The 16255-nt window shown below is 38.2% G+C and overlaps 1 protein-coding gene across 1 annotated transcript in view; it reads left to right on the forward strand.

Moving 5' to 3' along the window:
* LOC311299728 (fibrocystin-L-like) overlaps positions 1-15865 on the forward strand; it is a gene marked incomplete at its 5' end in the record, with an annotated part of 62324 nt that extends 46459 nt beyond the window's left edge. Inside the window, 19 exons of the mRNA XM_084423524.1 lie at positions 1091-1264; positions 2480-2583; positions 2660-2783; positions 2881-3002; positions 3719-3809; positions 4430-4578; positions 4729-4851; positions 5146-5257; positions 5364-5480; positions 5618-5783; positions 6288-6520; positions 6609-6773; positions 6903-7060; positions 10456-10591; positions 10702-11043; positions 11326-11477; positions 12470-12616; positions 15211-15364; positions 15479-15865. Coding sequence (XP_084279650.1) covers positions 1091-1264; positions 2480-2583; positions 2660-2783; positions 2881-3002; positions 3719-3809; positions 4430-4578; positions 4729-4851; positions 5146-5257; positions 5364-5480; positions 5618-5783; positions 6288-6520; positions 6609-6773; positions 6903-7060; positions 10456-10591; positions 10702-11043; positions 11326-11477; positions 12470-12616; positions 15211-15364; positions 15479-15693 — 2984 coding nt within the window. The 3' untranslated portion in view covers positions 15694-15865. The remainder of the gene's footprint in view (positions 1-1090; positions 1265-2479; positions 2584-2659; positions 2784-2880; positions 3003-3718; positions 3810-4429; positions 4579-4728; positions 4852-5145; positions 5258-5363; positions 5481-5617; positions 5784-6287; positions 6521-6608; positions 6774-6902; positions 7061-10455; positions 10592-10701; positions 11044-11325; positions 11478-12469; positions 12617-15210; positions 15365-15478) is intronic.
* Positions 15866-16255: the final 390 nt, after the last annotated feature.

The following is a 16255-nucleotide window of genomic DNA, read 5'->3' on the forward strand; positions in this document are numbered from 1 at the left end:
CACTTTGGTCTCATCTGTCTAAAGGACATTGTTCCAGAATTCCTGAGGTTTGTTCAGATGCAACTTTGCAAACCTAAGCCGTGTTGTCATGTTCTTTTTAGAGATAAGAAGCTTTCTCCTGGCAACCCTTCCAAACAAGCCATACTTGTTCAGTCTTTTTGTAATTGTACTGTCCTTAACTTTAACATTTAACATGTTAACTGTGGCATGTAGAGTCTGAGATGTAGCTCTTGGGTTTTTTGCAGTTTCTTTGAGTAATGCACATGCAGTCTGGCCTTGGGGTAGTCCACTTGTCCAACTGTCCAACTGTCCACTTGTAAATAATCTTCCTCCGTGTAGATTTGAATGATGGACTTCAAATTGTTTGGAAATGGCCTTGTAACCCTTTCTAGATTGATGGGCAGCAACAATTGCTTCTCTAAGATCATTGCTGATGTCGCTTATCCTTGGCATTGTGTTAAAACACACCTGAATGCTCCAGACCAGCAAACTGTCAAAACTTCTGCTTTTATAGAGTTGGTCACACTTTCTGATGGCATTTGATTAGCAGCGCCTGACTGTTACTTACCCTCTTAATTCCTATGGAAGCAGTAAGGGTGTACTTAGTTTGTCACACATGACTTCTCCATTTTTTTCCTAGTTTTTGTTAAATAAATAATGACACAGTGTAGTATGTCATGTGTTGTTGTTCATCTGAGGTTTTATTGACCTAATTTTAAGACATGCCAAGGACCAGATGATTTTTATTGTGTCCTGATACGTAAAACCATAGAATTCAAAAGGGTATACTTTTTTTCACATGACTGTATATTTAATTATATTTATTTGTAATATTTTATTAACAGTAGTGTCATTTATTTCTAAGATGGCAAAGCTAAATTTTAAGCAACAATTACTCCAGTCTTCATTCTAATATGCTGATTTGGTGCTCAAGAAACATTTCTTAGTGTTAAAAACTGTTTTTTAACACTAAGAAATACACTAAACACAATTTTTTTGTGTAAACCATGATACATTTTCACTTTTTTTTGATTTCTTTAAAAAGATTTACAATTAATTAAATTAATATTAAATGTATTTGGTAATATAGGGGAGAGCTACAGTGTGCCAGGTACTTCAAGAAGTTATCAGCTTGCAGGCAATGTGGCTGTACTGACCAGGAACATCAAGATCATTGGTCAGGAGTATCCAGAAATGTACACACAGTCTTATGGGGCCAGAGTGCTGGTGGGAAGCTTCTCCAGTGGAGGGATTGATTACAGAGGTATAATCAGGGCTTGACATACACTTTTTTGCTTACCAACCATGCCGGCTAGTGGTTTTCCAAAGTTACTAGCCACTCAGTATTGTCAATTTTGCCTCAGCCACAATTTTGATATTGATACCATGGGGGAAAACTGCCATATAGGTATTTTTAATGTTATCTCATAATTTGGTGCCAAATGTACCTGCTGCCACTTTAATACCTGACTCACAGATCCATTATACTGTTACACAAGCGTTTTCTTTCTCAACTGTTTACTTTCTTAAAACATAACTGACTGTTAACGTGAATACTCGCCAAGACCGGCATTGTGACTATTTGACTGTTTAAGTGCAATAAGCAGTGAAAAATAACTTTTTGTGGCTTTATGTCTGCGCACTTTGAATGTGAGTAAAATCTGCCGGAATGAATAAAATTATGCGTAATACGGCCAATCCCATGGAGAAATTCAAATCCTGTAACACCAACTGTCACGCTTTGGCTGATGAAGCAGACAGACAAAGCTTGATTCCAAAAATATAACAAAGCTTTAATGTACACGGGCAGGTGAACAGGACGCAACAGCGTGTATCACATAGACACGAACAATAACCAACAAGGGACTGAACTGAACGGGGAGAATATATACACAGGGTAAACGAGGGAACTAACTAGACAAAAGTGGATGAAGGTAAACTAATCAGGGACTAACAAGAACAGATGCAAACAAGACAGAACATAATTGTGACACCAACAATATTCATCCGGGGCAAATTAAACGAGTGAGGGGAGGTGGGTTTGTGTGTCAACTCTCTGTTGGAGAGATGAAAGAGTGAGAAAGCACAGCTGGTATCGTGCATCTTTTCTCTGGAAAATTAGATTTGGAAGTATTTCAGATAATTCAGCCTCACATGAAACGCAATTAGGACGAATCACATGCAAAACTCTTACAGTACATAATAGTACAGTACATACAGTACATACTGCATTCAATTCAATGGGACACATGTATGTGTGTATATATATATATATATATATATATATATATATATATAGCATGGATATGGTTTAATTACCTAGAAGATGAGAGAAAGCAGAAAAATATTAATGTGTTGCAGTTTTAATAAAAATAATCTTGCAAGCAGTCATATTCAAAGAACTTCATGTCGAAATTATATTTTTGTATTTGCGTAAGTAATGAAAACTCACTAAAGCTGTTGATAACTTGCCTCACAGGAAAAGCCCAGATCAGAAATGTTCAGTTCTACCACACCGGGCAGGAAGGATGGAACGACCTGTCAGACCCACGTTACTCTCTGGTGTTTTATAACCTGGGAGGGGTGAGAGAAAGTGTTGACACAGTACATGATTATCACACATATTCCTTACAACTACTTACTGTCACAATGTTTTTAGGTGTTTGGTGAGTCTTACGTCAAGGGATGTGCTTTTCATGACGGCTTTGCTCCTGCTATTGGTGTTTTTGGAACTGACGGACTGAGTATCGATGACAATGTGATCCATCACACCGTTGGAGAAGGTGCAGATTTAACGGCTATTAAACAAATATAATCACAATGAGTTGGGTAATATGATTTAGCACTTTCTATTCTGCACTTTTTATTCTAATTTCCCAGGAATCAGAGTCTGGGGTGACAGTAATGCCATCAGGAGGAACTTGGTTACCCTGACACTGTGGCCTGGATCATACAGTGGCAGAGCGGAGGAATTTAACTTTGAATGGAATGCAGCCATTGAGGTAACCCTTAAAGAAATGTACTGGGTTACATGGTAGAGAATTATTACCATATTAATTTACCTTGGTATCTTGATGGCACTCCACAATGCAAGAAGGCTATGGTACATGTTCAAAAAACATGATATAACCATGGTACATGTGAAAACATGATTACTGGCTGAATAGATTAGTACAGCCCCTTTCACACAGCGCATTGAACCCGGGAAATTGCCGGCAAATTGCCGGAACGCCTTCTGTGTGAACGCAAACATGACCCGGGTTTAATGCCGGGATCGATGCCGGGTTGGGGACCTAGTAACATTGCCGTGTTCAGTCCCGGAACGCGCGCTGTGTGAACAAAAGCCGTAATAATGCCGTGTCGTAGTGATGACGCTGAAGCCGGGATCGTTCGCCAGCTGTGAAACGGTACGAAATGCGCAATTTTATGATCGAATCAGAGAAATAAATGCACAAGCGTGGTTTCGCAGCTCATAAGCAAACTGAAGACGCTGCTGAGACATTACAAGTCACATCGATGTCACGTGTCTTTCCGGGACATACACGGGTTGTGTGTGAACGCGCTCTCTGATTCCGGAAAATCACTGGCAGTGTGAATGAACGAAAATCAAATGAACCCGGGTCAAATCCCGGGTCACTTTATCCGTGTATTTTCCGGAATCTCTGTGTGAAAGGGGCTTACTAGATAAAGAACTGATATATTACTGTTGATGTTGTAGGTGAGTGAGGCAACCAATGCAATTCTTCAAGGGAATATTGTTGCTGGCTATGAACGAGTTGGATTCAGAATTGATGGTGAACCATGCCCAGGTATAGAAGCCAATAATTATTTTCAAAAATAATACAAGAAAATTTAAAATAAATAAAAACAAATTGGTTGTTATAATGGGAACACTTTAAAATAAGGTTTAATTAATTAACATCAGTTAATGTATTAGTTAACAAGAACTATGAACAAAACTTTTGTGACAGTATTTATTAATCTTTGTTAATGTTAGTTCACAGTGCATTAAGTGATGTTAACAAACACAACTTTTGATTTTAACAATGCATTAGTAAATGTTGAAATTAACATTAATTTAGATTAATAAATGCTGTACAAGTATTGTTCATTGTTAATTAATGTTAAATAAGAGTAGTTAACTAATGTTAACTAATTAAACCTTATTGTAAAGTGTTACCATTTTAATTGATAGTGAATTTAGGCATCACAACATTATAATGTACAATTATAAAAATGTATATATATTTTTTTACATTGTTACTAAATTATTCTTTTTTAATATTAACTGTATATGAGTGTTAAGTGAGTGATTGATGAACATGTACAAATCCTGATAAATAATAGGCTGATATAATTGATATATTGTGCATCCCTAATATTTATATAAATATTTACTTTTTTTATGTTTCCAACAAAATGTCAAAAGGATCTCCAAATTCAGTGGCTCAATGGAGTCAGAATGAGGCACATGGCGGTCTGTACGGACTCTACATGAATAAAGATGGACTTGCTGGTTGCTCTCAAATCCAGGGCTTCACTGTCTGGCGGAGCTTTGATTTTGGCATTTATGTTCAAGTATGATAAATGATCTGCAAACTTCCTACTATAATAATAATAACCTACAGTAACTGCAAAGCCAAGTGTTTTATTGGTCAGATAAATTGTTAATTTACTTGTACAAATGCATTGTGCTGGACATTCATGTTTTCCTCTCCTCACTTCCAGGTATCCATGAACGTGTTAGTTTCTAACGTGAGCCTTATTGATAATGGAATGAGTATCATGCCTCTCATCTACAGTCCTCCCTCGCTCAGCCACACATACTCTAACAAAATAGTCCGTGTACAGGTGAGGATGCACTATATGTCTTTTCATTCAAAACTAAAGGCCAATTTACATTGCACCGACAGATGGCAACAGACACTTTGTAGGGTCAATGAGAGCATCTGTCAACTCTCATTTTCACAGATTGAACATGTTGAATCAGCATTTGTCGGGTCTTGGAATGTCTGTGAAGTTACATACTGTAATCTAGTGACTGTCACTGTTGGTCCGCATCTGTTGGTGCAGTGTGAATTGGCCTTAAGAGAATAAAGCAATCTTATTCTGTTAATTACATTTTTCGAAAAATCATCTCTACAGGGTGCCCTGATTGTGGGCAGCAGCCCTAACTTCAACTGTTTTGACAGTCTGTCCACAACTATGACCTATGTAATGCTCAGCCAAGGCCACAGGGCCCCTCGCCCCCCCAATGGTACAATACAGATTAAAGAATCATCTATGCACTACTGAATAAATTTGTTTGATGTAACTGATCCATTTTCCGTGTTGATTCTAACTGTATTTTCTGTGTGCAACAGGTGGAAGGTCTGGAATTTCCTGGCCGACATTTGAATCTAACCACAATAATGCACCACAAAAGCCTCACGCTGGACTGATGAGCTACAATGCCATAGCTGGTCTAATGACTGTCTCTGGTGAGTCACATTCCTTCAAAATGTGTACGACTCTTCAGTTAAAACATTCATAATACAAAAAAAAGGTTCTAAATACATAAATACAAAACAAATACATAATACTAAAATCTATTTACACTGTTTGTTTCTATTTCCAGACACAACTTTTGTTGGGTTCAAGAATGTGTGCTCAAGAGAGACAAATTACATGTTCATGTCTAACCCGGGAAATGAGGATCTGCAACATCCTATCAGTGTTGAGAGGATAGGCAAGATAAACAGCACAGAGGACGCTCTGGCATACATTCATCGGCCTGATCTGGGGTAAACCAAAAGCTTATAGTCAATGTCAATTCACAAAGTTAATACTGTTAATTAACAATGTTCGAGACAGTCCACCAAATTGTATTAAACATTCTACATCATTTAATTTTAACCGAACAAGAGGGGAGTGCCCTCTGGTGGACATCCAGGGCACTCCAGCTGGTAATCGTGACAGATATTCAAAGTTAGTCCTGGTGCACATCTCTACTGTTAATAAACTATTAGTCCCGAAAAAAAATTATGAAACTTTATTAAGAAGCTGTTGTAGCTCAAACAGTAGAGGCTTGGCGCTTGCAACGCTGAGGTCATGGGTTTGATTCCCAGGGAAAGCAAGAACTGATAAGAATATAAATATGTACCTTGAAATGCAATGTAAGTTGCTTTGGATAAAAGCGTCTGCCAAATGCATAAATGGAAATGTAGGAAGACAACAATGAAAATGTATGATTGAGAGAACAATGTTGGGATGACCAAAAATGAAGTGACTCCACTCTTATATCTCAGCAAGGTGAACCCATCAGACTGTGTGGACATGGACTGTGATGCTAAGAAGAAGACGATGTTGAAGGATCTGGATGGCAGTTTCCTGGGTGCAGTAGGAGCAGTGGTGCCCCAGTCCGAGTACGAGTGGGACCGGGATCCCCGACACGGACTGGGCGATTACCGCATCCCCAAAGTCATGCTCACCTCTCTCAACGGCAGCCGGATACCTATGAATCAAATCGCTCCTTACAAAGGTACAGTACATTTACAGTGATCTAAGAGAGAGAACTTAAAATGATGGAGCTGCTTTTAACGTATGACGTGGCTGTTTTACCTGTGCAGGAGTGATCAGAGACACCTGTACGTACATGAACACCTGGCAGAGCTACAAGTGCTTTGGGCTCAACTATAGGATGCTGGTCATCGAAAGTTTGGACGCAGACACAGAGACCAGGCGTCTTTCACCTGTAGCCATCCTGGGGGACAAATATGTGGATTTGGTGAATGGTATGACTCTTACCTCCCCCTGTAACACCTACTATTTTATGCATAATATAATTTAGGATTTTATATAAGCAGAAAAGGTTTCATTGTGTATTATTGAATTTTAATCTTACTGTGAATATCGTGTTCCAGGCCCACAAGACCACGGCTGGTGCGCCGGCTACACGTGTCAGAAGCGAGTATCTCTCTTCCACGCCATTGTGGCCACTAATAAATCCTTTGACATCTTTTTCACCAGCACAACACCACAGAGGCTGAGACTTATGTTACTGAATGCTGGACCTACAGAGGTTAGTAAGATGGATTATACTGACAATAGCCTATACTGACCTGTAAGCATCTACAGGTGATACAAAATTTAGAACAATAAAAGGCATATTAGGAAAAAAAAATCTTTAATCTGTATTATTCTGCCTTATGTTATTAAAAATACATTATTTTATTTTCATTTTGTCTTCTTATTTATTTTAAGATTTTTTCAAATAACTTTGTTTTTTCTGAATTGTGCAGAACGTTGTTTCTTTAAAATATTAAAAATAAATGAGTTGAATCAAAAATCAAACAATTAATTGATTAAATTGTGAAACAGATTGATGAAAAAATAAATAATATATATATATATATATATATATATATATATATATATATATAAATGTGTACCTAATATAATATTTGTATAATTGATGATGATAATAATAATAATAATTTGTATTTATTAACAAATATTCTGTAAAATAATATAGTAATTAAAAAAAAATATTCTATAGTTTATTAATTTATGTCACTCAATTATTTTACATATTTGTTAATATTTTATTTAAAAGCTACAAAAGTTGACCCAAAACACAATCCAGGAAAATGAATAAGCTAGTTGTGTATGAATAATAAATAAATAAACTACATTATGACCAAAATAAATCCAAAACTGCATAAAAAAAAAATAGGATTGCAAACCTGCTATTATATACAGTGGTGGTCAGAATTAATGGCACCCCTGGTAAATATGATCAAAAATGGTTGTAAAAAATAAACCTGCATTATTTATCCTTTTGATCTTTCATTCAAAAAATTCGCAAAAATCTAACCTTTCATTGAAGTAAAAGAATTCAAATTGGGGGGTAAATCACATTATGAAATAAATGTTTTTCTCCAAAACACGTCGGCCACAATTATTGGCACCCCTAGAATTTTTTATGAGTAAAATATCTCTGAAGTATATTCTCATTAATATTTACCTTTATTTAGCACACCAGGGTGACTAGAAACATGAAACTGTCCAGCTATGACTTCTTGTTTCACAGGAGTTTAAATATGACGAATACACAAAGGCCAAATTCCCTTAATCATCCATCACAATGAGTAAAATCAAAGAATATAGTTCTGATGTGCAGCAAAAGATTGTTGAGCTTCACAAAATAGAAAGTGACTGTAAGAAAATAGCTAAAGAATTGAAAATCCCCATTTTGACCATCAGGGCAATAATTAAGAAGTTATAATCAACTAAAAATGTTACGAATCTGCCAGGAAGAGGATGTGTGTCTATATTGTCTTAATGCACCACGGTGAGGAGGAAAGTTTGAGTGGCCAAAGACTCTCCAAGGATCACGGATGGAGAATTGCAGAGATTAGTTGAGTCTTGGGGGTCAGAAAGCCTAAACAATTTTATCCAACAACCCCTACATCACCACATGTTGTTTGGGAGGGTTTCAAGAAAAATCCTCCTCGCTCCTCCAAAAATAAACTCCAGCATATTCAGTTGTCAGACACGACTGGATCTTCAAAAGGGACCGGATTCTATGGTCAGATGAAACAAAAAAAGGGCTTTTTGGCAGCAAACCCACCAGATGTGTTTGGTGCAAACAGGGATTAAAAGTACCCCATGCCTACGGCTAAATATACTGCTAAATATACTGCTGGATCTTATATGTTGTGGGCCTATTTTTTTGCTGGAGGTCTTGGACTTCTTGTTCAGATACATGGTATTATGGATTCTAGCAAATACCAACAGATAAAAAATCAAAACCTGACGCCTTCTGCTAGAAATCTTATAATGGGCCGTGGTTGGATCTTCCATCAGGACAACGGTCCAAAACAAACATCAAAATCAACACAAAAATGGGTAACTGAGCACAAAATGAAGCTTCTGCCATGACCGTCCCAGTCCCCTAAACTGAACCCTATAGAAAATGAGTGGAGTGAACTGAAGAGAAGAAGCATCAACATGAAATTGTGAATCTGAAGGATCTGGAGAGATTCTGTATGGAGGAATGGTCTCCCATCTCTTGTCAGTTATTCTCCAAACTCATCAGGCATTATAGGAGAAGACTCAGATCTGTTATCTTGGCAAAAGGAGATTGCAAAAAGTATTTAATAACAGGGTGCCAATAATTATGGCCATTTATTATATAATGTGATCCCCCCCCCTTCCTATTTCCTATCCTGTTTCCTATTTTAAGTCAGCGTCCACAATGTCAAGTTTGTTACTACAACACACAAAACTCTGCTTATTGCTCATAATTCAAATGACCTACCCGGGTATCATCAGCAACATGAACAGGAAGGAAGCGAAGGATATAAGATGGTGCAGCAGCTCTCCACACTCACACTCACACAGCATCATGCTGTGCACCCTTTAGCCGATTTGGGCGGAAGTGATGTGGGACGCATTTTGTCATGACGTCACCCCAAAAATACACAAAACACACTACAAACCCACTACACACACACACACACACAATCAAATTATGAAATAAATGTTTTTCTCCAAAACATGTCGGCCACAGTTATTGGCACCCCTAGAATTTTTTATGAGTAAAACATCTCTGAAGTATATTCTCATTAATATTTACCTTTATTTAGCACACCAGGGTGACTAGGAACATGAAACTGTCCAGCTATGACTTCTTGTTTCACATGAGTTTAAATATGACGAATACACAAAGGCCAAATTCCCTTAATCCTCCATCACAATGAGTAAAACCAAAGAATATAGTTCTGATGTGCAGCAAAAGATTGTAAAACTATAATGCCTGATGAGTTTGGAGAACACCTGACAAGAGATCAGAGACCATTCCTCCTCACAGAATCTCTCCAGATCCTTCAGATTCCCAGATCCATGTTGGCGCTTCTTTTCTTCAGTTCAGCCCACTCATTTTCTATTGGGTTCAGGTCTGGGGACTGGGATGGCCATTGCAGATGCTTGGTTTTGTGCTCAGTGACCCATTTTTGTTTTGATTTTGATGTTTGTTTTTGGATCACTGTCCTGTTGGAAGAACCAAACATGGCACGTCATACAATTTCTACCAGAGGTTATAAGGTTTAGATTTTTTATCTGTTGGTATTTGATCGAATCCATGATGCCATGTATCTGAACAAGATGTCCAGGACCTCTGGCAGAAAATTAGGCCCACAACATTAAAGATACAGCAGAGTATTTCATTTTACACATGGGGTACTTTTTTATCCCTGTGTGCACCAAACCCATCTGAAGTGTTAGCTTCAATTCTTTGCTTAATTTTTTTTCAAATAAAATATCAAAAGTTTTTACAGCCATCTTTGATCATATTTACCAAGGGGGCAAATAATTCTGACCAGCACTGTATGTATAATTTTTGTTTTAACTTAAGTTATTATGATATAATATTACAGTAGAACCTTAACTACAGTAATACTCTGTTGTTCTCAGGTTGTCAGGGTTGCTGTATTTTACTCAAACCCTCAGCGGCTGGATGTGTACGTTAACAATAGTTTGGTTGGTCCAACAAATGCTGAGTGGAATACTGGCAAAACTGACTACACTCTGCGTGAGCCAACTTATACAGGTAGAGTACAGCACAATAATGCAAGTTAATACAGCTCCCTCTGCAGGCCAGAAGACCATTTTTCAACCTAAACAACCATTCTTACTTTGATTCCTCTCTGTGCTTCTCAGGGCAATATGTTCCCAGTTTCAACTCCAGTCACGGCTCCAACTTCTTTGACCAGGACTACAAAATGCTGAACATACTTCTTCGAGGCTCAGAGCCGGTCCAAATCCACACCTCTCCGGTTTTGATCCTGGCCTTTAACCTCCCAGCCATGACTGAGGCGGAGTTCTTCGGGGCAAATCTCATCAACAATCTGGCTTTACTTCTGAAAATACCGGCGAACAAGATTCGAATCACCAACATCGTCCGTGAGGGTACTAATGCTAGAAGGAGGCGTTCGACAGGACTGACGGTGCAGGTGGAGATCAGGGAGCCCCCTGTTCAGACATCCACCAACAGCACCACTGGTGAGAGCAAGAATAAAATAAATGACAAATACAATGCTTAGATCAGTTGTTCCCATTTCCAGTCCTCGTGACCCACTGCTCTGCACATTTTGTATGTCTCCCTTATTTAACACACCTGAACCAGATCATCAGCTCATTAGGAGAGACTCCATGAACTGAACTGAGTGTGTCAGATAAGAGAGACCTACAAAATGTGCAGAGCAGTGGGTCACGAGGACTGGAATTGGGAACCACTGGCTTAGATCACAATACAATGTCTTAATATTTATAAACCATCTGCAGAAGACCAACAGTTTGCGGCCCTGAAGAACATTGCTGATGATCTGGGCCGCGCTGCTGTCTCAGGCAATCTGAGTCAGTCCATCGGCTTCAATGTGTCATCCCTTGGCATCATCCCTCCTCCACCCTCTTCCAGTGACCCCACCTGGAACGATGTAAGATGCTAATCAGATCACATGACCAAACTCACTAACATTTTAAAATGTTATGATGATGTCAACCAGCATTTGGAAATTTTAATTGAAACATATACGACAAAGTTGATATTTAAAGAAATATTATGGGTTCAATACAAGTTGAACTCAATCGACCAAGCAACAATCTGGGTTACAGTGAGGCACTTACAATGGACGTGAATGGGGCCAATCCATGAACATTAAAATACTCAACTTTTCAATCCGCTTGTTAAGTCTGGCATCACGAGTGAGCGTTTTTGGGTCAAAACATGGACCCAAAGCAAACAACAAATTGAACCAATGCCAAAAGCAAACAACAAATTGTACTAATATACACTCACAACATGCTGTAATACTACCGAAAAATCATGATCCTAACATTTATCTCTATACCGGATTCATCTTTTATGAATCGTTAAAATATTGGTGTCAGGGACGGCATGAGCCCAGAGACTTTGGTGTACACTGTTACATCACGATACAGTATGAGTTTTAACATGATTTTAGTGTGAAAAAAAATCACTTACTAACCTTATCTCTGTGAAATTATATCTAATTTTACAACTTTGTCAACATGACAACACCATAACTCTTAAAACTACTGTAATAATTATGCTATAATAAACAGCTCTACAACTCAAATAATACATAAGAATACATCATTTTGGTGCTTTTATAAAATTAAAAGCTTCACATTTCTGTTTTTAAATTCTTCAAAAAACTGGTCTCATTCACTTCCATTGTAAGTGCATCACCGTAACCTCCATTTTTGCTTTTTTAAAGAAAATGAGGGACGAAATAGATTTTTGTTGTAATCAACACTGTCACAAATGCTGTTCATTGAGTTTAGCTTCTACTAAACCCCGAATATCCCTTTGAATTTTTAACAGAATAAGATCCAATAATAGATGCTCTACAGTAAAGCACACAACATGCTTTTCCTTATTTGAACTGTAAGGTCTCTCTCTCAGGTGGCCACTCAGGAGGTGACCCGTGAAGACCAGCAGGTGGAGACGGTCAAGACGGTATCATCCCTGATGGTGGTGGTCCAGCCAGTGGCCGGATCGTCACCCGGACCCCTCAGCGTGCAACCCAGCATCATGGCTCTGGACGCAGCGGTGAGATTTTATTAAAGGGATAGTTCGGCCAAAAATGAAAATTAGCCCATGATTTACTCACCCTGAAGTCATCCTAGGTGTATATGACATTCTTCTTTCAGACGAATACAATCGGAGTTATATAAAAAAAATGTCCTGGCTCTTCCAAGCTTTAAAGTGAGAGTCAATAGGTATATTTTTTTGGAAGTCCATCAAAGCGCATCAATCCGTAATAAAAGTGCTCGAAAGCGATGCGATGAGTTTGTGTAAGATATCCATATTTAAAACTTTATCGACTAAAATAACTAGCTTCCCTTGAACTTGACACACAACGTAATGGCAAATGCGGTTGCCCAGGTCTGTTTGTTTGAACCAAGGGGGTAATCCAGCACCCGGAAAGCGTACCTTCCATGGGGGCAGCCATTGGCTAGCAAGCCATCACCTGCTGTTAGCATTCCATTGACTCCCATTCATTTTGGCATCACTTTGACAGCGAATAACTTTACATCTGAGGCGTTTAAAGACTCCATTTGTCCATTGTTTATTTCTAAAGAAACTCGACAATGTATAAAGGGCTCCATTACCTTGTATCTTACGTTATGGCCCTGTAGAAGCCGTTTTTGTAAAAATAGGCTAACGATTGCGTAATAACCAAGTGACTCTCTGTCGCACAATAGAGAAATTACCATATAGACAGGAGGAGAAGCTCGCAGGCAATCGAGGGGACGTGGAGGCATAAAGTCAAGGGAGAAGCCCATAGAGAGTCATCAAGTTGCTCTTGCTCTTAGCTCATACTCACGCTCTCCATCTCTGCAAGATTCGGAAGGGAATGATTCAGATTTCTCTTGGCACAGCTACTAGAAGACTTACAACTGTCAGACAGATTGCTCACGTTACATCTACTTTGTCAAGCTCAGTTTGAGACTGTGCAGTACGCTCAGCCATCAGGAAGTGAGTGCTTCTATTTGACTTCACTTTTCTCCGTTGAACTCTATGGGGTCACTGTGTCCATTTCTTATACTGTCTATGGTTTGAACCGCGAGAGGCGTCAGAGCTTACAGCTACTATTACATCCTACGTCATACATGCGTCAAGTGTTACTCTCTTGGCGTAGGTCGACTTGTGTACGGCCGTCTGCTGGAAGCTCGTTATTTTATTCGATAAAAGTTTTAAATATGGATTGACTGAATTGTATCGATAAGTTTGTTTTACTCGACAGACTTCATTCTTTTAAACATACATGATAACGTTGATATTTACACTCGCTTACATTTTAAGAGAGAGAACATTGTTTATAAATTAACTTTGTTAGCGGCTCTTCAGCACAAACCCAACCTAAACAGCATGCCTCGTAAAAAAAAAAAAATCCTATGTATTATTTATTTATTTTTTGTATAAGTATTACGTCAATGGGATGCATCAATTGTTTGGTTACCGACATTCTTCAAAATATCTTTTGTGTTCAGCAGAAAAAAAAAATTCATACAGGTTTGGAAACCTTGAGAGTAAATGATGATAGAATTTTAATTTTGGGGAGAACTGTCCCTTTAATTCAGAGTGGTGATTGGCTGCTGTGACTGGAGAGTATGTGTCTACGTCATCAGTTTGTGAGCTTTTTGTGAACAACTCTTTTAATCCAATCAATGTGCTGTATTATGCATGAGAACGCATTACAGTGGAGAATTCAACATTCGCTTCTGCACTGTTCGGACACGTGCCATAAGTATGTTTCCTCAGTACAGTAACAGTGGTTTCTGCATGGAACGCCACAATAAGTTTAACAGCAATTGCAATGCGGATCACAGTTATTCTAGTGCTCCAAACATGAACCAGCACTGTGTATGCACAATATACTTCATCATGTCTTTACATGTAATATATGTGTGCAAATAACGACACTGATACAGTGGTACGTTTGATCATCAACGCGATGACATGATTCATTATTCTGATACACAGAAGACAATGATGAAGACCGAAAATTCAAAAATGAATGGACAAAAAAGGAACTATGCCTTTTTTCTTTCTTTCTGACATTTGTTCAGAGATTGCAGTGCTCGTAAATGTAAGGCAAGGCAAGTTTATTTATATAGCACATCTCATACACTATGGCAATTCAAAGTGCTTTACACAGAAAGGAATTCAAATAATTACGAAATAAAAGCACGGAAAATTAAAACACTTATAAAAGGAATTAAAAGAGATATATGATACAGTTATAAAATTAATTAAAAGAGTAAAAAGATGATACATAGATAAACTTCTCATCTGGCAAAATCAGATGAGTAATTACAACTTCTTGTAATGGAAATATTATTGGACCTTTTAAATGCCCTTCCACATTTGATTTGTTCATGATTTTTGTTAGTGCTAGTTTTTTTGTGAGTTTGTTGTCATAGGGGTTATGTTTAAAATACAAATTTTTAAGTAAAAAAAAATTCTACAGATCTTACAGTAGGTATAAACGACCAGTGCTAAATCAAGGGGTTTTTATGACCCTTTAATTAAGAACTTATGAATGACTGGTGTAACCCTACCTAGGTGATTTGATTACTTTGAAACCACACCTGGTATCAAATAAACAGAGCATCTTTTTTGTGTGTGTCTGTTTCCAGGGTGACTGTGTTTCCGTAGGTGTGACGACTCTAACCATCTCAGCTGTGCTCAAAGATGCTAACGGGAATCCAACAGAGGGGCTTTACGGAAACACCACCATCCCGTTCAGTGGCTGCTGGGCCAATTACACTGACTTAGCCATCTTCGCTAGTGGTGGGTCGTCTCTATTAGCCTATAGCCTACGAATTCGTTTTTTTTTTTTAGGGCCAGTGTCACTTCTTATTTTAAGCATTTACGATAATTTCTCTCTCTGTACCTCTTCTAAAGGTGATAACTTGAAGTTGGCCTTTACTCTAAATGAATGGAAAGCTGAGTCCAGATCTTTTACGCTCAGATCACCTACAACCCCGTCTTCTGTAGTCATCACTACGGACGATGATTTCCCCAGCATCTTTGACTCCAGTCCAGCTGTGTCATCATCATCTGTGTATCTGTGTATCATGTTGTTGAGTGGTTTACTCCTCCTGCTAAGGGGACTCTAGAACCAATGAAGAAGTGCACTCTTATGCAGGGGACTCTAGAACCAATGAAGAAGTGCACTCGTATACATATTATATATATATAACTTAGCCTTCAAATGATTTGCCTTTGTCTATATACTTCTGTTGTTTTCACATATGATCATGATCTGTAAGCTACAACTATTATTCTGAGACTGTAGAACAACAAAAACAACTGTTACTTTTAACAAAAGTTTTTATTTGATTTAAATCTATTCATATTACTTTTCTTATATGCTCAATAAAATCGAGTTATATCATGCTTCTGTTGTCTTGAACATATAAATGCCAAACATTTCCATTGAAGTTGGCATGAAACGTCTCGGTTGCGTATGTAACGTCTCGGTTACGTATGTAACCCTCGTTCCCTGAGTAGGGAACGGAGACGTTACGTCGGATGACGACGAATGGGGTTTCGCTTAGAAAGACTATCATCTTCGAGTATATAAAACGAGCCAATGGCAAAGAAATGCCATGGGTCTGCGGAATTTGCATAGCGTAACTCCGCCCCATCCTGGGGGTATATAAGGAAGTGCGCTGGCAA

Source organism: Rutilus rutilus (genome assembly GCF_951802725.1).
Source record: "Rutilus rutilus genome assembly, chromosome: 11".
Lineage (NCBI taxonomy): Eukaryota > Metazoa > Chordata > Actinopteri > Cypriniformes > Leuciscidae > Rutilus > Rutilus rutilus.